A 23,311-nucleotide genomic window follows, 5' to 3' on the forward strand; every position below is an offset into this window, starting at 1 on the left:
TTTATTTTTATATATATTAATTAGTATAACAATTTGATGTCATTAAAATATTTAAGAATTCTGGGAAAAAATTACTGAGCTTGTAAATTTATTTTTATGACTCGGGCAGAAAATTGGAGCTGAAAAATTAATAATAATTACGGTTTTGCATTTGAAAATTTTAATTTCCCGGGGGGTGTTAAATTTTTTTGACTCTTTGATTATGAAAACTTGACAACAAATATTATTTTGACTTATGTTCTTGTAATGAAAATTTAGAAATTAAAAAATTGACCCATTGGTCAGTGTACGATTTTCAAAATTTTGACTCTTTTTTAATTGATTAAAAAAAATAATTTTCACTCTTATAATTTTGATTAACAGGAAGTCAAATTTTGAAATTATGACAGGAAAAATTATTTTCAATAAAATAATCAGAACTAAAAAAACATTTCAAAATTTGTCATAAAAAAATCAGCGGTAGTTAATAAATTAATTCAAAAATTCCTGGTTTTCTTATTCATTTCCTGTTTTTTTCGTCTATCAAATCAACAAATTTCCAAAATTTTTCCATCAATTCAACGTCTGCATAAAATAAAAAATTTTTCCAAAAAAAAAATCAAATAATCAAATTGCCTAAAAAAACGATTTTTTAGCGCAATAAAAATTTGTCACTATGAAATGAAACCAAAAATTTCCTTGGGCCAAAAAAAAAATTTCTTAGCTCCAGAAAATTTCCCTTTTCAATTCTCGACCCCAAAAATTCCCTAGATCATTTAAAAACCTTCTGGGTTCGAATAAAAATTTTTCCCGCCAAATTTTTTTTTTTAAATTTTAAATCCCCCCTAAAAAAAATTAGAATTCCCTTGGAAAATCTTAATCACCAACTATAAAAAACAACACAATAATTACTATCATTATCCCGGGCGGGGGGAGGGGGGCAAACCGGGTCACCAATTAATAAAATAATTTTTAAATTTCTAAACAATTTCCAATAAGCAATAGTACAAAACCACGTCATCAACGTCCTCGCGACTTCCATCTATAAAAAAAATCATTAGATGACGCATAAAAAAAAGAAAAATACCAAACAAATTTTCTTTGTTTCCAGTTTCCGAGTCCGTTACTTGCAATCTCAAGTGCATGTACAATCTATACATTATAACTCTATTGCTCATCCATTGAATCTATTCGCCACTACACAATCTAACAATCTACAACCTATATATATATATATATATATATAAACTATAAGAGAAAGCTCCTCTCACTCTATAATAAAACTCAAGTGCACATGTACCCTTGAGTACACGTGCACTCGCGGTCGCTTCAGTGCTCGAGTATCGACCCAGGCCATAGCCCTTACCTTCTATTTCGAACCTACATTAACTATTTTCTCTCACTTACTCCAACAATAACCCAACAAATTCTCTCTCTCACGCTCATACTCTCTTACAATTCACCCCCACTCATAATAACCGCGAAGTGAAGTCACTACGGTCGAATCCTCCTCGTCGTTCAAACGATTTTAGTTCTTAAAAATAATTTCTTTGTCCCGCGCAAACTCCAGGGCCGTATTTTTAAATTCAAATTCTGTCAAAAATAATAAACCGCGACTTGGAATTTTTTTTTTTCAAAATCAAGGAAAATCGAAATTTGAATTTTTGTTTATTCAAATTTTTGATATTTTTTTTTACTTTATACTCACATATATTTTATATATTTATTTAAATCTGCGGGTGTTAAAGTACATGAGAGAATTAATTATTTAAAAATAAAATAAAATGGCGGGTTTTTTTGAATACTGTTACGGACCTGACAGTCCTCGGAATAATCCACATGTACTAGTTGAGACTCAGTAAGAAAAGCAGCTGATTTTGACACTGGTCATTGTCAAAATTTAAATTCCAAGTGACAGCGGATTTAAATTAATTTATGAAATTTTTTAAAATTTTTTAAAGGATTTAAATTAATGATTTTATTATTCGGAGATTAGAAAGTCTTTTAGCACAAAAGGATTCGGCTGGCAGTCTATCAGTGACTAGAGTCCTTTGTAGTTTTGGTTTATGAGTTTGTGATAATATAAGTAAGAGTGGATTGTTAGTGAGCAGTGACCAGTTAGAGTCCAGTCATTTAGTCCTTTCGTTCCTTTACTTCTTATACTAAACCAGGGATATAAAACTACGGTCTGTTGTCACGCGGGCATTTAACTCCAGTGTTCGTTCTGCCTCAGTAGTGTCAGTGGTGTCAATAGTTACGGATGTTTTGTGTCAGACACTAGGACAATACTGATATTTTTTTTTTTTAATCAGTGGTCTATTTTTTTTTATTTTAAATGAGAAACTGATAAGAAAAGTCGGATTATTTTTTAATTATTGGAGTAGGTTATGAGGATTTTATGGATTTATTCAATCGTGTTGTAAGTTTTTTTTTATTAATTAATGATTTTGTGATGAGTGTAAATGTAGCAGACGAGACAATTTTTGAATTACATATAAAATTAGACAATTAAATTGATATAAAAAAAATTTATGTACTGATTTTAAAATTTTCTACAAGCCCATTTTTAAATTTTCTTGTTTGAAAAATTTTATTTTATTTCAAAATTTAAAAAATTTTCTGATGTCCGCCAACTTTACTCAGAATTTTATGAGAAATAATTTTTTGAAATTCAATTGCGAATTAATTATAAATAATTGACAGGTTTTAAAATAATGACAGTAAAGTGAGTGGACAAATTTTGAAATTTTGAAACAATGAAATAAAATTTTTGTAAAATAAAAATAAAAAAATGCACGTTTAGAAAATTCAAAAATGAGGGCATTTTTTTAAATTTTATTATTTTAATTATTTAAATTTTTTGTGTAATTTAAAAATTGTTGTCTGATACATTGACACTCATTAATTATAAATTTTTGCACAGTAACTATTTAATCATTTAATTGGAATGTCAAATTTATTTCATTTGAAAATTTGAATGAAAATTTTTGTATACTAGAGAATAATTATTTTTATTAATGAGTTTTTTTTTAATTAAAAATGGAGTAAATTTTTATTGTTCATTAATAATTAATTTAATCATTGATAATGTAATTTTTTTTTAATTATTAATTTATTAAATTAATGATTTTAGTAGAAATTTAATTGCTGATTAATTTTTTAAAAATAATTGAGAGTACAGTAATGATTAAAAAATGATTTAATTGAAACGTCAAATTTATTTTATTTGCGGACGAAAGAAATTTTTTTTTGTTCCAAAGGATTTATTTTATTGATGGTTATTTTCTTCATTAAAAATGGAGTAAAAATTTTTTTATTCATTAATTATAAATAAACTAAATTAATTAACTCTAATTATGATTAATTTATTTTCTTAACAAGGACCCAACAGCCAAAGCCAATAACAGAATCTTTCAATAATTTTAAAATTAGTGACAACACTTATGAGCTTAAACTCTAATACGGATATAAATATTGCAAAAACAAGCGCCATATTTACATAAATATGAAAATTATAACAATGGATCATTAAAAAAAAAATTACAACACTGTTGTGAAAGATGATGATACTGTTAAATATAAAACATATAATATATGAATAAAAAATTACATCTTATTCATAATGAGCAAATTTAGCAGCATAATTTAATATTTCTATACCCCGTGTAAAAAAAATTCCAAAAAAGTTCCGCGTGTGGAACTTCTATACATGAGACACATTAGAACTTTTTTTGGAACGTTAGTAATTTTGATGGTAAAAAACATGATACTGAAGTTAGCCGAGCTTTTAAAATTTTTTTATTTTTTTCAAAACGTCAAATTATAAAAAAAAAAATATTTATAAAAATTGCATCTATAGTTTTTTGAATTCTCTACACATGGGTATTTTTAGTTTTATTTTTTTTTTGTACTTGACTAGAAAAAAAAAATCCGAAGATTGTTAATTGTCTTCTAACTTCAGGATAAAAAAAAAAGTTTTTATGAGCGGATTTAGGGTCAGAAAAAGACATTCTTGGATATTTTTGAATTTTATATGGACATTCAAAAAAATTCCAGAATCATCACTTTTGACTTTTTTATGGAATACAAAAGGCGTTCCAAAAACTTTCCAAAATTACTATTGAATTTTTTATAGAACTAAAAAAAACGTCCATAAAAAATTCCAAAAGTTGAGTACTCATTAATTAAATACTAATGAGTACTCACTAGTATTCAAATTTCTTCATAATTAAATCACAAAGTTTTCTTTCAATGATTTGAATTAAATTTTATTTTTCTTAGGAATAATTTAATCACCTTTTTTTTTATTATTCAGTAATAATTAAGAAATTTAATTAATGAACTTCAATACTAATTAAATATTTCTATCATTGAATTAATAATTCTAACAAAAATTTCTTGATTATTAAGACACAAATTTTCTGTCGATAATTTGAATTCAAATTTTTTTTTTCTCTATAAAAATTTCCTCAAATTTCGTCTTAATTATTCAGTAACTTCTAATAAATTAAATTAATTTACTAATAATAATTAAAAATTTCAATCCTCATTAATATTTAAATTAATTATTCTAATATTTTGTAAAAATTGACAAAAATTTCTGTCAATAATTTGAATTGAAATTTTTTTTTCTGTGAAAATTTCCTCAAATTTTTTCTTAATTATTCAGTAATAACTAATAAATTAAATTAATTAACTCTAACAATAATTAAATATTTCTATCCTCATTAATATTTAAATTAATTATTCTAATATTTTGTAAAAATTGACAAAAATTTCTGTCAATAATTTGAATTGAAATTTTTTTTTCTGTGAAAATTTCCTCAAATTTTTTCTTAATTATTCAGTAATAACTAATAAATTAAATTAATTAACTCTAACAATAATTAAATATTTCTATCCTCATTAATATTTAAATTAATTATTCTAATATTTTGTAAAAATTGACAAAAATTTCTGTCAATAATTTGAATTGAAATTTTTTTTTCTGTGAAAATTTCCTCAAATTTTTTCTTAATTATTCAGTAATAACTAATAAATTAAATTAATTAACTCTAACAATAATTAAATATTTCTATCCTCATTAATATTTAAATTAATTATTCTAATATTTTTTAACAATTGACAAAAATTTCTGTTAATAATTTGAATTAAAATTTATTTCTCTGTAAAAATTGAACCAAAACTTTCCTGATTCTGAAGCCAGCAGACAATTAGTAATTTTCAGATTTTTTTTTTTTCCCAAAATTACAAAAAAACCAAAAACTAAAAAAATGCACATGTAGAAAATTTAAAAAACTACAGGTGCAATTTTTCCAAATATTATTTTTTTTCTAATTTATTTCAAAAAAAAATTCAAAAATTCAGTATTAAAAATTTTTTCTTTACTCATCAATGAATCCAATCAACTTTCAAAATAAATATTTTTTTTATTATTTAAAATTAAAAAAAAAAATAACTTTCGAGTGTAGTATCCTTGACCTATCTACAAAGATATCCTCGCAGATACTAAAGCATGACTCCACTTGCCTACTAATTTCTTTGTTACTCATCTCTTTGTCTCTCCCTCTCTCTCTCCTGATATCTCTTCTCATTACACATTTTAATCTCCGAAACAAAGTAAAAATAATTCATTACTTCTCATTGTTTACATTATCAATTTACATATAATTCTTTCTAATTTATTATCCAATAAAAAAAAAAAAATCACTCAAATTAATCAGTAAAAATTACGATAAATATTTTTGATTATTAAATATTCAAATTAAATATTTGTCGAGTTATTTAATGAAAAAAAACGTCAGTTTGCTTTTATCATATCATTTTCTGGTGCATATGATATAATGAAAATACGCTTGCGCAATATATACTCGACTTGTCTTATATATTTATATTTACTTATATATACATATGCACTAGAGTATTTCGAGCGACATGAAATTTTATGTCTCTTTATTTTTCAAGTCATTTAATTTAACATTCAAATAAAAGCGCGAAAAAATTTTAATTCAAATTTTTTATTTTAATTTCATTCAAAAAATTTAAAAAATTCAAATTAAAAAATAAATTGGGTTTGGAGAAAAAAAAAATTTTTTTTTTTAATATTGGAAAGGTCAAAGAACTTGTATTGAGTCACACGTTAATAAAACGACTCGGGGTTTCGATACTGATATGACCGCGAGAATTTAAACAGGATCAAGTATAAGGTCAAATATTTTTAACTGATTTTAAATAACGAATTATTGATTAATGTTTTATATTTTTAGATATTGTTATATTTATTCGATTATTAAGTAATTGATTGTGTCATTAAATATCGATTATCGATTAGATTATTTACATTACTGTGCAAACTGATACTGTGTTATTTTATATCGATTGATGTAAAAAAGTATTTCAAATATTTGCATTTTTTTGTAGTTTATAAGAGGAATTTTTTTAAATAATTCACATTCTCAGTTAACTATTGAACAATAAAACTTGTTAGATAAAATAATTAATTTAATTAATTAATCGATTAATGAAAGATTTCAAAAAAAATTTGAAGATTGAACTGCAAATTTTTCACTCGTCACTTTAAAATTAAATTCTGTATAAAATATTGAATTTACAAAAAAAATGAATGAATACTTTTTTATAGAAAATTTAATTCCCTACAAAATTGTTTCAGTACATTTTTGTCGTACCTTTAATAGTTTAGCCATAATTTGAATTTTATCGATTGATATCAAATAGAATTTTAAATATTTGCAATTTTTTTTTTTTTTTGTAATTTATATGAGAAATTTTTTTAAAAAATTCACATTCTTAGTTAGCTATTCAACAATAAAATTTTTTATAGAGAACAAAATTTAGATAAAATAATTAATTTAATTAATTAATTAATGAAAGATTTCAAAAAAATTTGAAGATTGAACTGCAGATTTTTCACTCACTTTAAAATTAAATTCTGCATAAAATATTGAATTTACAAAAAAAATGAATGAATATTTTTTTATAGAAAATTTAATTTTCTACAAAATTGTTTCAGTGCATTTTTGTCGTATCTCTACTAGTTTACTCATAATTTAAATTATAAAAATAAAAAAATAAACTTTTGATGAATTTCTCAACTACGGACCAATTTACCCGTTTTTAAAATTAAAATGTCTGACAAAAAATTGCGTTTGCAAAAAAAATTAATTACATATTTTTTGTTAAAGAGATAATTTCCTACAAAATCGTTCTCATACATTTTAATCATATCTCTCATATTTTAGTTATCAATTAAATATTCATAAATTTTTTCTTACATCCATTATTACCTTCTCCGAAATAAAAATAATGTAACTTTTTATTTACAATAAAAAACAGGATCTATTTAAATTTACCGTTATTATAAAATATGAAATTATCTATCACTCGGGCACTTCCTCAATCATAATGACAGTACGCATGTACAAATAAATTACAACACAAATGCAAACGTAAACATAAATACGCTACTTACCAACCGTCCGATTTTTTTTTTTTAATAAAAAATGCATACAATATTTATGAATTTTTTATTTTTTTTTTCCATATTTCCTCTATTATATATTATTTTCTACTCATTAATTTTTTTTATTTGTTGTTTTGAGCAAAAGAAAAATCTCGATTGTTGGAAATACCCCGGGACAAAATGAGTCATCACTTTTTAAATAACAAACAATTAAAAAAAACTTGCTTAGTTACTTTTAAAAAAGACTGGGGTAAGTTTGTCAGTCATACAAAACTTATTTTTGTTTTTCAGTAAAAAAAAAAATCTCGTATTTTTACAATCGTGACCTATTTTACCTCATTATCTTTTTTTTAAATTGACCGCGAGTCAAAGCTGGTCAATTTGCCCCCTTTTCTAAAAACTGTAACTGATAATTTTTAAATAAAAATATAAAATTTTGTATTTTTACAATCGTGGCTCATTTTACCATGATCCTGAATTTAACAGACAATTGAAAATTTCCGGATTTTTTTTCCAACGAATCAATTATGAAAAAATAAAAAATAAAAATATGCACATGTAGAAAATTTTAAAAACTACAGGTGCAATTTTTTAAAATATTTTTTTTTTTATAATTTATCGTTTAAAAAAAATCAAAAAATTATTAGACCTCGGCTAACTTCAGTATCATCATTTTACCTCAGTAATTTTTTTTTTTTTAATTGACCGCGAGTCGAAGCTGGTCGACTTGCCTCTCTTTTCTTAAAACTGTAACTCATAATTTTTAAATACGAAAATAAAATTTTGTATTTTTAAAATCGTGGTTCATTTTACCTCAGTAATTTTTTTTTAAATTGACCGCGAATGAAAGCTGACCAACTTGCCCTTTTTCTTTAAATAAAAATACAAAATTTTGTATTCCCAAAATCATGGCCCATTTTACCTCAGTCTTTTTTTTTTCGTTATCAATAAAATAATCGAAGTAAAAAATCCTAGAAATAAATTTTTAATTGACCGCGAGTCGAAGCTGACCAACTTGCCCCATTATTTTAAAAATCTGTAACTAAAAATTTTCAAACAAAAAAAATTTTTCCCCTTTCAATTGTGACGCAAAAACACAAAAAAAGAAATTTTCTCTAAAAAACGTTATCTCATGCTCCAGTATCTCGTTTTGTCCCGAGTAAAATCATAAACATTTCCGTGATGACTCAAACAATAATTTACATCCCAGTACAAAGTATTGACACGAAAAATAATTTATGACGCATGTACAGATCAATGATAATAAAATGTTCTCAATTATTCAATAAAAAACTAATTATCTTTTTTTTTTCATGTTTGTTCGAAATAGGAAAACACGAGGTGATAATTAGCATTTAAAATAATGGGTGACATTAAAAATTTAACACTTGGAAGTGTACCAAGATACAATGGTGACGAGCAAGTGCAATTTATTGCGGAAGGAAGTAATCAGGTGACAATTAGATCGCCGCCACCTTCGCTGCATCTTGAAAATCTCAATAACGCAGTCTTAGGGTAATTAATTTTCTCATTACTAATTACTGATAACTTTCATATATAAAAAAAAAATCATTAATTTACTCAAATTTTTAATTAATTTCTTTTTTATTAATTAATCAAAATTCAAATTAATGAAGACCAAAAAAATTTTACTAATTAAAAATTGATTAATTTTTTATAGACACGAAAATTTTTTTCAAATTCAATTAAAAAATTATGTATCATTAATTAATGATTAATGATAGTGAAGTTAGCGGACATTTAAAATTAAAAAAATTTTTTAACAGATAAATAATGAAAAAAAATATTTCTAAAAAAATGCACATGTAGAAAATTTCATAAACTATACGCGCAATTTTTCAAAATATTTTTTTTAATATTTATTTTTTTGTTAAAAGAATCCAAAAATTTTTAAATGTCTGCTAACTTTATTGTCATTAATGATTAATTGAATTAATTATTGTAATTAATAATTTCATTATAGAAAATTAATTTTTCTAATGAATAATTAATTAAATTAAAAATACTTTGTCACTACTTTATTTATATTAAAATTATTTTTAACTTAATTACTAATTAATCAATACAAAACTTTAGCAACTAAAATTAATAATTAAAATAAAAAGAAAAAAGAGAAACAAGACAATCACCTTGACCTTCATAGATAATCAATGTTTTAAACTATCAGCTTTTTATTTTTAATAATTACTAGTTGACTAATTGTTTTAAATAAATAAAGAATTATTTTATTTGATTAAGGAAATTATTTTGTTTTGTTGTTGTCTTAAGATAGTTTATGGAATCCAGACATTTTTATTGTATGCCTAAAGATAAAATTGTTGGACTAAAGGTCAAATTACTGGCATGTGCGTCACAAAGCGGAAATAATGTCTTTTTTTATTTTTTTTATGTTGCAATTTTTTTTCTTATTTATTTAATAAATGTTAGAATTTCTTTATTTAATTTATTAAAATAATTAATTAATTAATTGAATTTGAATTGAATAAAAGAAATTAGTTTTTAAATTTAAAAAAAAATTTATGAGTCATTAGATTTAAATAGATCCTTCCTACGTCACAAGGTCCTTAGTTTTTTATTAAAACTCAAAAAGTAACAAAAATTTAACATCAAAATTTGTTTATTAAATTCCAATTTTTAAAGAAAATCAAAATTGACTCTTTAGATTAAAATTAATCCTTTATACGTCACAAATGTCCTTAATTATTTAATAAAATTCAAAAAGTACCGCGAAAATTGAAAATCAAAATTTTTTTAAATTCAAATTTTTCAAAAAAAAAAATGTATGATTCATTAGATTTAAATTGATCCTTTTTACGTCACATGTGTCCTTAATTATTTAATGAAATTCCAAAAAGTTACAAAAAATTGAATAATTAAATTTTGATTTTCACTTTAAATTTAAAAAATAAAACGAAATAAAATTTATGACTCATTAAACTTGAATTGATCCTTTCTACGTCACAAATGTCCTTAATTATTTTATAAAATTCAAAAAGTAGCGCGAAAATTGAAAATGAAATTTTTTTCAATTCAAATTTTTCAAAAAAAAAAATGGATGGCTGATTAGATTTAAGTTGATCCTTTTACGTCACATGTGTCTTTAATTATTTAATGAAATTCAAAAAGTAACAAAAAAATTTAATAATTAAATTTTGATTTTCAATTTCAATTTAAAAAATAAAATTTATGACTCATTAGACTTAAATTGATCCTTTCTACGTCACAAATATCCTTAATTATTTAATAAAATTCAAATAGTAACAAAAAATCTAATAATCAAAATTTTTTTTAATTCAAATTTTCAAAAAACTAAAATAATGAGTCATCAGATTAATATTGATCCTTTCTACGTCACAAATGTCCTCAATTTTTTTTTATAATTCAAAAGATACCTCAAAAATCGAAAATCAAAATTTATTTATTTAATTCAAATTTTTCAAAAAAAAAAAAAAAAAAATTTATGACCCATTAAATTTAAGTTGATTCTTTCTACGTCACAAATATTCTTAATTTTTCAATCAAATTCAAAAAGTAACAAAAAAATTCAAAATCAAAATTTGTTTATTTCATTGAAATTGTTCAAAAAAAAAAAAAAAAAAAAAAAAAAAAATGACTCATTAGTTTTAAATCGATCCCTTCTACGTCACAAATATCCTTAATTTTTTTTTTATAATTCAAAAAGTACCACAAAACTCGAAAATCAAAATTTGTTTATTTAATTCAAATTTAAAAAAAATAAAAAAAATTTAACTCATTAGATTTAAATTGATCCCTTCTACGTCACTAATGCTCTTAATTTTTTAATAAAACTCAAAAACTATCAAAAAAAATTGAATAATAAAACTTTTTTTTTAATTAAAATTTTTCAAAAAATAGCGGGTAATTATGTAAATTTTAAAATGAGCGAACAAGTATTTAAGAATAAATTTATATAAAATTTGACCTCGAGTTTTTGTGCCATTGGCATTTCTTAATTATTCAAATGATAAATGAGTTTATTGATCTTCCGAAAAAATAATTCATAAAAAAAAATACAAATAGTAATAAAAATTCAAATTTCGTGAAATAAAAAATTAATTAATGTCCAAGTCTAATTTATTTTTTATATTTAATGGAATACTTGTTAATACTGGCCTTGGAAAATAATTAAGATTAGATACTTTTTAAATTTTTTCAGAAAGAAATTTTAATTTATGCGAATAAATTAATTGAATTTTATTATCATTACATATTTTATTAAATAATTTAACGGAATTTCGTATACTGATGAATTTTAAATTTATTTTATTCTCTTTCGGGCTTGAAAAAATTAACAAATAAATTTTTTTTATTTAATTCTCTATCAAGTATGTACATATATATTTATATATGTAGAGAATTAAAGGTGTACTTGAGTTGATATCGAGAGCCAAGTCGGGCTAGACATTTTGGCAACACGTGAATAACTTTTTAGAAATAATACATTTTATTTATTTAACTCATTGTATTTTTTTTTATTCAAAAGAATTTTGGCAAAATAACAAAATCATCTTGCACGTAAATTTAAATTCGTAAAATAAAAATTCCCCCCCCCCCTCCCCAATAATTTAAATAACAACTAAACTGTAAATTAATTATTTCAGAGGTTCTCAAAATAATTTACACTGCAGTTGCAATGGAACGACCCAGGCACCGGTGAACGGTAACGCGGGCACTGGGTGCGCGAGTGGAGGCCTAGCTAGAAAAATTCAAAACCACACGGGCGTGAGTCCAGGTCAGGTTAACAAACGGCCTGCCGTTGCTCTTACGCACTTGCCCAAAAGACCCCCGGTGGACATCGAGTTCAAAGATTTGGCCTACAGCGTTTCTGAAGGTAGACAAAGAGGTCAGTTCCCTATTTCAAATTGTTCTGCTTCAAATTTTGACAAATTTATTGGGGTGTGCGAATATTTTGAATTTACGAATTATTCGTATCGAATTAAATCGAACTATTCGAAATTTTGAATTTTTTGAATTATGTAAATTTGTATGTTTTCGAATTATTAGTGAATTTTGAATTATTTGTAATTTTTCAAATAATTTGTAACTCCAAATAATTCGGAACTATTCGAATAATTCAAAAAGATTCGAATAATGAGAAGATGCGAATTATTCGAATAGTTTCGGATTATTTGAATGGTTACAAATAATTAGAAAAATTACGAATAATCAGAAGATTCGAATAATGGGCGAAAATTCGAATTATTCTAATATGTAGTTTCGAATTATTCGGAAAGTTTCTAATTATTCGAAAAGATTCGAATTATTCTAATAGTTTCGGATAGTTTAAAAAGTCATAAATAATTCGAAAAGATTCGATTAATGCAAGTAGGTTCGAATAATACGAGAAGATTCAAATTATTTGAATAGTTTCGAATTATTTGAAAAGATTCGAATACTTAGAAAAGATTCGAATAATACAAGAAGATTCAAATTTTTCGAATATCTTCGAATTATTCGAAAAATTCAGAATTTCTCATTCGATAAGATTCGAATTATTAGAAAAGATCGAATAATACAAGATTCGAATTTTTCGAATATCTTCGAATCATTCGAAAAGATTCAAATTATTCGAATAGTTTCGAATTATTTGAAAAGATTTGAATACTTAGAAAAGGTTCGAATAATACGAGAAGATTTAAATTATTCGAATAGTTTCGAATTATTTGAAAAGATTCGAATAATACAAGAAGATTCAAATTTTTCGAATATCTTCGAATTATTCGAAAAATTCAGAATTCCTCATTCGAAAAGATTCGAATAACTCTAATAGATTCAAATTATTCGAAAAGATTCGAATAATTAGAAAAGATTCGAATAATACACGATTCGAATTTTTCGAATATCTTCGAATCATTCGAGAAGGTTCGAATAATACGAGAAGATTCAAATTATTTGAATAGTTTCGAATTATTCGAAAAGATTCAATTAATACAAGGAGATTGAAATCGAAAAGATTAGAATAAGCAGAGAAAGTTCGAATTATTCTAATAGGTTCGAATTATTCGAAAAGAATCGAATAATACGAGAAAATTCGAAGTATTCGAATAGTTTCGGATAATTTGAAAAGTTACGAATAATTATAAAGATTCGAATAATGCGAGAATATTCTAATAGTTTCGAATTATTCGAAAACTGTTAAATAATTCGAAAAATTACGAACAATTCGAAAATTGTCAAATAATTCAAAAAGTTACGAATAATTCAAATCATTCGATTCGATTCGAACCCGATTCGCAAACCCTTAGAATTTATCAATTAATTTACTATTAATTTTAGTAATTAAGCCAATAAATGAATAAATAATTTAACAGGCTATAAAACAATATTAAAATGTGTCAATGGAAAATTTCGTTCAAGCGAATTGACAGCAATAATGGGTCCGTCTGGCGCTGGCAAAAGTACACTAATGAATGTGCTAGCGGGGTACAAGTAAGTAACAATTACTCTTCAATTGCCAATAATAGTTCCATATTAATAGTAACAAGACCCTGTAAATAATAATTGGTTTCAACAGAACGTCAAATTTAAACGGATCAATATTAATAAATGGTAAGGACCGGAACTTGCGGCGTTTTCGTAAAATGTCATGTTATATAATGCAAGACGACCGGCTGCTGCCTCATTTGACGGTCCATGAGGCGATGATGGTATCGGCGAACTTAAAACTAGGCAAAGATCTCGATGCCGCGGCAAAGAAAGTTGTCGTTGCGGAGATAATTGATACATTGGGCCTAAATGACGCAAACAACACCCAAACTCAGTGCCTAAGTGGCGGACAACGTAAACGTTTGTCAATTGCATTGGAATTGGTTAATAATCCACCAGTTATGTTCTTTGACGAGCCGACTTCAGGCCTTGATAGCTCGTCTTGCTTCCAGTGCCTCAGTTTGCTCAAATCCTTAAGTAGAGGAGGTGGGTTACCATTTGTTTTTTTTTTTTAACAAAAAAATTGACAGAATTTTTTAATTCGCGAGACGATTTCCTCTAATTTGAGTACCCGCATCAATAGGCTCGGATCAAAAAAATTTTTTTTAAAAATATTGTTAAAAAAAAAAAAATTGTCAATTTTAATCAAAATTTTGATGATAATTTTTGCAAGGGAATCAGCAAAAACATTGCAAAGGTCGCAGTCATTTTTTTTAATTTTTAAAATCCAGGAAAAAAAATTTTTGATAATTAATTTTTTTAAATTTTGAAAAAAAAAAAAATCATTATATGAGACATGACTTCCTGAGGAAATTTCCTCTAGTTTGAGTGGTCACATCAATATATTTAGTTTCCGCCGAAAAAATATAAACAATTAAGATAATTGTTATTAAATAAATATGACAATTATCAACTTTTCAAAAACTATTGATGTTGGTACTCATTTTACGCGTAATTTAGTCAGGAATTCGAACATGAACTTCATTTTTAAAAAAAAAAATTTCTATTCCAGGAAGAACAATTATTTGTACAATACATCAACCTAGCGCACGTTTATTCGAAATGTTCGACCATTTATACTTACTAGCCGAAGGACAATGTATATATCAAGGGAACGTCGGTGGTCTAGTACCATTTTTATCATCAATGGGCCTCGAGTGTCCCAGTTATCACAACCCCGCGGACTATGGTACCGTAAAAAAAAAATACCTATCACTCTATCACTATTTAAATTTTTTCTACATCAATAATATTTATTATAGTAATGGAAGTTGCGTGCGGTGAACACGGCGAGTGTGTAGAAAAATTAGTAACCGCAGTAAATAATGGAAAGTGTAATAATTACCAGCATCATCAAGCAGCATTTACTACTCCCATGGTGTCAAATGATATCGCAAAACAATCGCCGCCAAATGAACAAACCAAACCCGGAGTTCCTGCTACCGGTAACTCACTGATACCCAATGGTATTCCTAAAGGTCCAGGTGGTGCAATAGCTCTAAATATGCCAGTATCTTGCACTACTTCATTATTAGACAGTGCCGAGAGCATAGAACAAACTGTTGGCTTTCCTACTAATGGATGGACACAATTTTGGATTTTACTTAAGCGGACATTTTTATCACAGATGCGTGATATGGTAAATTTATTTATTAATTACTACCTTCATAAGCCTGCCCGTGATGTCTCTCCCCTTAATCGGCAGGGACTGAGTCCAAACAGCGACCACTTGACCACTTTTTTGAGTTTCGTAGCAGACATCCCGTTATAAGCCTCTGTTAAAATTCGATAAATTATAAACTAACAGAAGGAACAAAATATCAAAATTAATGATGAAAATTTACTATCGATCTTTCGCGGATAATAATTTTATGAATATTGTTTATTGTTAATAATTGTAATGATTAATTACAATTTAAAAGTTTTATTGAGCACTATGTTGATCAATAACAATTATTATTATTATTACTGTAATTAATACCGTTGTCATCATATTTATTATTTGTGTAAAAAGATAAGTATTTATTTTACCGCCATAAGCACTAGAAAAATCGGGACACTGGCGCATGTGACAAATCGTAAATATGACGTTTAAAATGATGGAAAATAACCACAGGCTTATAACGAGTAGTCGAGAACAAAACTACGCGCGGTAGTGAGAGACTGAAATTTCAAGAAAAATTTCCCTGTCTCCTAGTCCAGGCTTATGACGGATAGCCGACTTTATACACGGGTGGGAATGTCCTAATTTCCTCCCTTGGTGTGTAATAGACACGGAAAGAAAAGAATAGTAATGATTACCATTTTACATAGGAATTATACATGATGGCCACAGATTTTTAAGATTGAAATTCCCTGACTTTTCCAGGTATTCCAGTCAAAGAATTCAAAAATTCCCTGACTATGTGTAGTAATATTAAATCATTGGAAATATTTATTTAATTTAAAATAAAATGGTATAAGTCAGTTTAATCAATAATTAATAATTGTCGTTAAATGAAACTTTTTTTTATTATTTGTCAATGTTCATTGTTTTTTTTTTTATTTATTAAATGAATAATTTTAGATTTTTGATTTGAAATCCATGTTTTTATATAACTTACTCTATAATAAAATATAAATAAATTTTTCATTTTCACTAGAATAAATTTCATAAATAAGAATATTTCATAGAATATTAATAAAGTATTAATGAAGTACGCGAATAATAAATATAGTGAAACTTATTAGTTCATTACTTATGTATACATTTAATGTTTTTAGTTTTTTAACTTGTCAATATGGATGTTAATAACTTGGAGATCCTGGCGATTGGTTTCTACTAAGACTTTTTTTTTCTAACAGCCTTGATAATTCTAACTGCTTCATTTTTTCGCTATTGGAATCAATTTCTACTAATTTTTTTTCAAGATGGTTTTACAACCGCATTCGCGCTGCGTCACTTTTTCAACAGTTTTGACAGAAAACTAAATTTGTCGGATTTTTTCAGTCAAAAGAAAGAAAGTGAAAATTTTTCCAGCTTTGTGACGAAATTCCCTGACATTTCCCTGACTTTTCCAGTATATTTATAATTCCCTGACATTTCCAGGTTTTCCAGAAATGTGGCCACCATGTTATAACTATTCTTTTCTCTCCATGTACTATTTTTTTTTTTGAATGAGCAAGCGAGTTGTGCACGTTTGGATTTTCCAACTTTTGACTCATTTATTATTAATTTTTTTTTTATAGACATTAACAAGAGTACGACTTATATCCCATATTATTGTTGGTTTACTTATTGGTGCTCTTTATTATGATATTGGTAATGAAGGTGGCGAAGCTTACAGTAATGCCGGATGTATATTTTTTACTGTTATGTTTCTTATGTTCACTGCAATGATGCCTACGATACTTACTTGTAAGTAACATTTTTTTTTTTTTTTTTTTTTTCATTTTTTTTTATAGACTAAATAATAAACTTTTCTTCTGTTGTTTCAGTCCCGACAGAGATGGCCGTATTTGTAAGAGAACACCTTAATTACTGGTACTCATTGAAAGCTTTCTATTTGGCAAGAACGGTCGCGGATTTGCCGTTCCAAACAGTATTTTCAATAGCCTATGTTATGATTGTTTATTTTATGACGTCGCAACCGCTGGAGGCTTATAGATTTTTAATGTACATGAATATTTGTATTCTCACGGCCCTGGTTTCTCAGTCCATTGGATTGTTAATCGGAGCTGCGATGAGCGTTGAGGTAAATACTTTTTTTTTTTTTTGTGGGAAAATGTGTGAAGTATAAAATTGATCAGAGATTCGGGTCGTGCATAAAATTTCCGAGCGTTTGAGTACCCACATTGATATATTTTATTAAAGTCGATGAAAAATATATATAATATATAATTTATAAATTATATATTTATGAATGGTTCATCTGAACTCTCCATTGTAATATATCGTTGTTGGTACTCATTTCACTCGGCACTCACTCGGCTAATTAATTATCATATTCATTATTATATATATATACATATATTTTTTTTTTTTTTTTGTATAAAAAATATAGTTTCAAATTATAGGAATCGTTCTCGCGAGTAAAATGAGTACCCACATGATTATAAAAAAACAAAATTTACCACAACAAAAATATACTCGTCATATATATCAGTAATTAACAATTAAAACACATAATTACAAATTTATCGTAACATATCGTTGTGGGTACTCATTTTACTCGGCATTCAGTCGGCTAATTAAATATGATACTCATTTATTTATTTTTAATTATTTATTGAATTTTTTTTTCTTTTCTTTGTGCAAAAAAAATTGCTTCATTTTATAGGAATCGTTCTTGCGAGTAAAATGAGTACCTAGATGATTATAAAAAAACAAAATCTACCACAACAAAAATATACCCGTCATATATATCAGTAATTAACAATTAAAACACATAATTACAAATTTATCGTAATATATCGTTGTGGGTACTCATTTTACTCGGCATTCAATAGACTAATTAAATATGATACTCATTTATTTTTTTTTTTTAATTATTTATTAAATTTTTTTTTTTGTACAAAAAAAATAGCTTTAAATTATAGGAATCCTCCTCACGAGAAAAATGAGTACCCACATGATTCTAAAAAAACAACATCTACCCTCATAAAAATATACCCGTAATATATATTAGTAATTAACAATTAAAACACATAATTACCAATTTCTCATAATATATCATTGTGGGTACTTATTTTACGCGTAATTTCCTACAGGTTTAAAATATCATACCTATTTTCCCCTAAAAAATTTCTACCAACAAATAAACATAAAAAAATTTCAAAAACAGAGTGGAATGTTCATCGGACCAGTAATGTCAGTACCAATAGTCCTATTCTCCGGTTTCTTCATAAAATTCACCGCAATGCCGAGTTACTTGAGCTGGCTGTCCTACGTCTCGTACATCCGGTACGGGTTCGAGGGCGCAATGATCACCGTCTTCGGTTACAATCGACCGCGTCTCAAGTGCTCGATCGAATACTGCCACTTCAGAACTCCGACAAAATTCCTCGAGGAAATGTCAATGCGCGACGCCGTTTACTGGATCGACGTCGTCGCTCTCATTGGTTTTCTTCTTCTATTGAGGATCACAACCTACTTCGTCTTGAGACTTAAGCTTCGATCTCTTCGCTAATCAGCAACACGACAATAAAATGGGTATCCAACAAAATCCCAGTTAATCAACAAACAAACAAATAAATTAATTAATTAATTACTTAAAGAAAATCAATCAGTTATTTGAAATAAATAAAATCCCGCCAAATGTTTTCAAGAGGAATATGTCGAAGACTGAAATTCTAAATGTTCTGAAGACATTTTTAAAATAATTAACGCGATACACTTTTAATAATTAACAAAAAAAAAATATTAATTATAATAAATCGTCATCTAAAATTAATTATAAAAAAAAATCGTGGGAGGAGAGAGAAGTTAAGACACAAAATCATGTTAATTAATTTTTCATTTTTTTTTCTCGACATTGTTGGTTGTACGGTGGAATTGTAATTAATTATTAATTATTAATTATTAATTAATTGAGATAATTAAAATTTTTAAATAACAGGATTAGTGTGAACTTGACGAAATAAAATAACTCGCCGAGGCCTTCTGAAGCCTACAAGACTTATTTCCCTCCACGATCAATTAAGATCGATTAATTAGGGATTAACATCAATAGTCCCTTAATTAGAAAAATTAATTAAAATAATTTAATATGAAGATTAAATGTAAAAGTGTTTAATTAATTAATTAATTACTATAGAATAATTAATACTAGATAAATAAATTGCTTATTGGTAACAGAATAAATTAATGAGCAATCGTGATTGGATACTCGCTATAGATAATTATTAATTATTAATTAATGGTAAATAATAATAATAATATTTAATAATTAATGGGGTAAATAATCGACGGATTTTTACAATTAACTCGTTTTTATTTAACAATAAAATTCATATCGTCATTTATTGATGGATCATTTTATTAATTAGTTATTAATATTAATTAATTACGTAAGCGGATTATCAAGAGCTCATTACATTAAACAATTGACCAATCACTGGCTGCCTGGTTAATGATTTGCTTGACGCGAAAGTTGCGTTTTTCTGTGAGATCAACGAATTAAAAAAAAATTAATTAATTAATTATATAATAGAGGATTTTTATTAATTACTGTTATTGTTATTGACCCTCTGTACACAAAATTCAAGTAATTTTTATTTTAATTAGAGAATCATTTTTTGAAATTTAATTTTTTTGGGGGGGGGGTGGAATTTTTATAAATTTTTTGAAAAATGAATCTGAAATTTCTAATGATAAAAAATTAATTAATTAATTGCTCAATGGGGCAACGGTCGCGTACGAAGACTAGAATTTGAAATCTTGGGTTCGAATCCCGGTGTCGGTATAAAATTTTTGATGAACAAAAATTATTAATTAAAATTTTTTTCTGCCATTATTAAAAAAAATGAATTTTTAAATTAATGAGTCGGAAAATAAAAAATTATCTTGTGACATTTCGTCGTATGTGTACTGAGAGTTGTAAAAATAAGGGGGGGGGGAGGGGGCAGGGGATTGACGAATTTTTAAAAATTTTTTGAAAAATGAATCTTTGAAATTTTTAATGATAAAAAAATTATATATTAATTTCTCAATGGGGCGATATGGTCCCGTACGAAGTCTTGAATTTGAAATCTTGAGTTCGAATCCCGGTGTCGGTATAAAATTTTTGATGAACAAAAATTATTAATTAAAATTTTTTTTCTGTCATGATTAGGGCCCGGATTTTCGTGTTAATTTAAAAATAATTAATAATTAGTAGTGTGAATTTTTTTATATTACGGGGAAAATATTGGTCTTATGAAAAAAGTATTCAAACAAAAGTTGTAGGAAATATAATTTTCTAAAAAAAATGTCTCTTATAATTTTTCTTAGGACTAATAAGAAAGCCGTAATTTCAAAATAAAGATTTTCATAATTCCCCAAATTTTGAATCATTCATCATGAATCTTAATTTTTGAATTACGGTGAAAATATTGATTGTATAAAAAAATCATAAGAGACATTTTTTTTAGAAAATTAAATTTCCTACAACTTTTATTCGAAAACTTTTTTACTTAGACCGATATTTATCCCATAAAATCAAAAATTTAAACTATTCATTTCAAAAATCTTGTCCCGTCATGATTAAAAAAAATTAATTTTTAAATTAATGACAGACGGAATATAAAATAAAAAATTATCTTGTGACAATTTGTCGACTGTGTACTGAGGGTTGAAAAAAATGAAAAAAACATAACTGAGGTCTTACGTATTAATAATAAATGTAATGTATAAAAAGTGCGAATGAGATTTTTTTTTTTTAATAGGCATCGAAACAAAAAAATTTTAGCGAATTACCCTAATGGAAATAAATATATTAACATTTTTTATTAATAATTAACCAATACAATTTTTTTTAACAAAAATTATCTATAAGTATTTTAGTTTTTTTTATTTTTAATCAATAATTGATTAAATTTATTTTATTAAAACATTTTTAAATTCTTGCCTAATCATTAGAGCAAAAATGTGCACGGAGTATTTTTTTATGTGTTAAGAATAAGAGTAATTAAATATTAATAATTGTTTAGTAAAAATATTTTGTGATAGAGTGACCCAGTATTTTAATTAAATGCTTAATGTTTATTTTTTACGCTATTTTTTAAAAAACTCTTAATGTTACTATGTAATAAAAAAATACCTTTTTTATGTTGCCATGTGTTAAATTTTTTTTTCACAGTAAATTTAAATCGGGAGGAGAAAAAATGATAAATTTTTTTCGATGTGCTTGATATTTATATGATTTTTTATATTATTAATTATTGTAATGGAATTATTACTAATAACCATCTCGAAAAAAAACAATGTGTCATTTAATCATACGATCACAAACAATACCAAAAATATAATAATACCTTTTTCATGTAATATAATTTTTTATGACAGAAATAAATAAAACGATTGGAATAATAATTAATTATACTGAACGTTGTAAACGTTTTAATATGTACACGTGTAATGATAATTATAATAATATAAAAAAAATATAAAATCAATATGTGTTTCTTTATTTACTAGATTTAAATCCATTTAGAAATCTGTTAATTAAGCAACCCAGATAGCAAAATGACGTCTTGATGAGTTCTGAATGAGTTCCTATTTATGATTTGGACGTCTCATCAACATCTTAAAGAAGTCCCCCGTGTAAAAAAATTATTGTTCACAATGAATTTAGATATAAATTTCATCTCGAAACTCAGATCATGACACAAATATGACTTTCATCATGAATTTGTATCAAGAACTTTAATCACGTCAAAATTATGACTCAGCAAAATTTAAATCCAAGTGATCCGAAGTTCATTCACTAAATTAATTTTACAATCGAAACTGATTTACGTAAATCAAGTACTTGATAGAAAAAGTTTATTGGTAATTTCTGAATCTATAAATTTGACAAAAGGTTTAATTCAGTAAAAAATTAGTCAAGTTTCTATCGAAGTCATCCCAAGTCTAATTCAAAGACATAATAAATTAATTTTATAATTGGTACTGATTTACTAGATGAAAAGTTGGAGTAAATTCATGATGAAAGTCATATTTGTGTCACGTTCTGAGTTTCGTCATGAAATTCAGACCTAAATTCATTATGAACGAAAATTTTTTTTACACGAGCCTTAAGAAGTTCTCAAGATGTCGAATGAGCCACCTAGCGAACTCAGTAAGACGTCTTTAAAAAGAGTTCTTTTTTCTGATTTCGCAAATAAGACTTCAGTATAAATTTACCATGACGTCTTTAAGAAGCTCCTAATTTTGACTTCATAAAGAAGTTTAAAAAAGTATACATTTAGTCGTCACAAAACTGACGTCTTATTTATGGAGTCTTCAAGAACTCTCAATTAAGAATTCTTAAAAATGACATCTTTAAGAAGTCTTCCCTATCCAATACTTCCCATAGAATCTACTCAAATGTGACAAAAACCGCATAGAAACCAATACACTCTATAGGATTCTATGCGGTTTTTATCGCATTTAAGTGGATTCTATGGGAATTTTCGGATAGGGATTATAAAACTTCTTGAGGACACCTTCAAAAAGACGTCGTAAAGCAGTCATTCCGACTTGAATGCCGTCTGGGAAATTAAATATTGATATACTAAATCTTCCCTAACAGCAGCCCTGATTAAAAAAAATGATTTAATCCATGCTAAGTGTATATCTATATATGAGTCGATTTAAATTGTTTTGAATCATTTCGAATAATTTTTTCAATCAGGGAGAGTTTGCTTAGCAAAAGTTAACTTTAC

General features: G+C 25.8%; 1 protein-coding gene across 1 annotated transcript; it reads left to right on the plus strand.

The window, feature by feature from the left end:
* Nucleotides 1–1,810: 1,810 nt before the first annotated feature.
* Nucleotides 1,811–21,664, plus strand: LOC130674394 (ATP-binding cassette sub-family G member 4-like). The gene is given in 11 exon segments (XM_057479710.1): nt 1,811–2,398; nt 8,790–8,974; nt 12,103–12,344; nt 13,813–13,930; nt 14,016–14,413; nt 14,940–15,116; nt 15,190–15,566; nt 17,156–17,324; nt 17,405–17,661; nt 18,751–18,904; nt 18,907–21,664. Coding segments are annotated over 10 exon segments (2,214 nt in total). The 5' UTR covers nt 1,811–2,398; nt 8,790–8,822; the 3' UTR covers nt 19,077–21,664.
* The last annotated feature ends 1,647 nt before the right edge of the window (nt 21,665–23,311 follow it).

This window comes from Microplitis mediator, chromosome 9 (genome assembly GCF_029852145.1).
Source record: "Microplitis mediator isolate UGA2020A chromosome 9, iyMicMedi2.1, whole genome shotgun sequence".
Classification (NCBI taxonomy): Eukaryota; Metazoa; Arthropoda; class Insecta; order Hymenoptera; family Braconidae; genus Microplitis; species Microplitis mediator.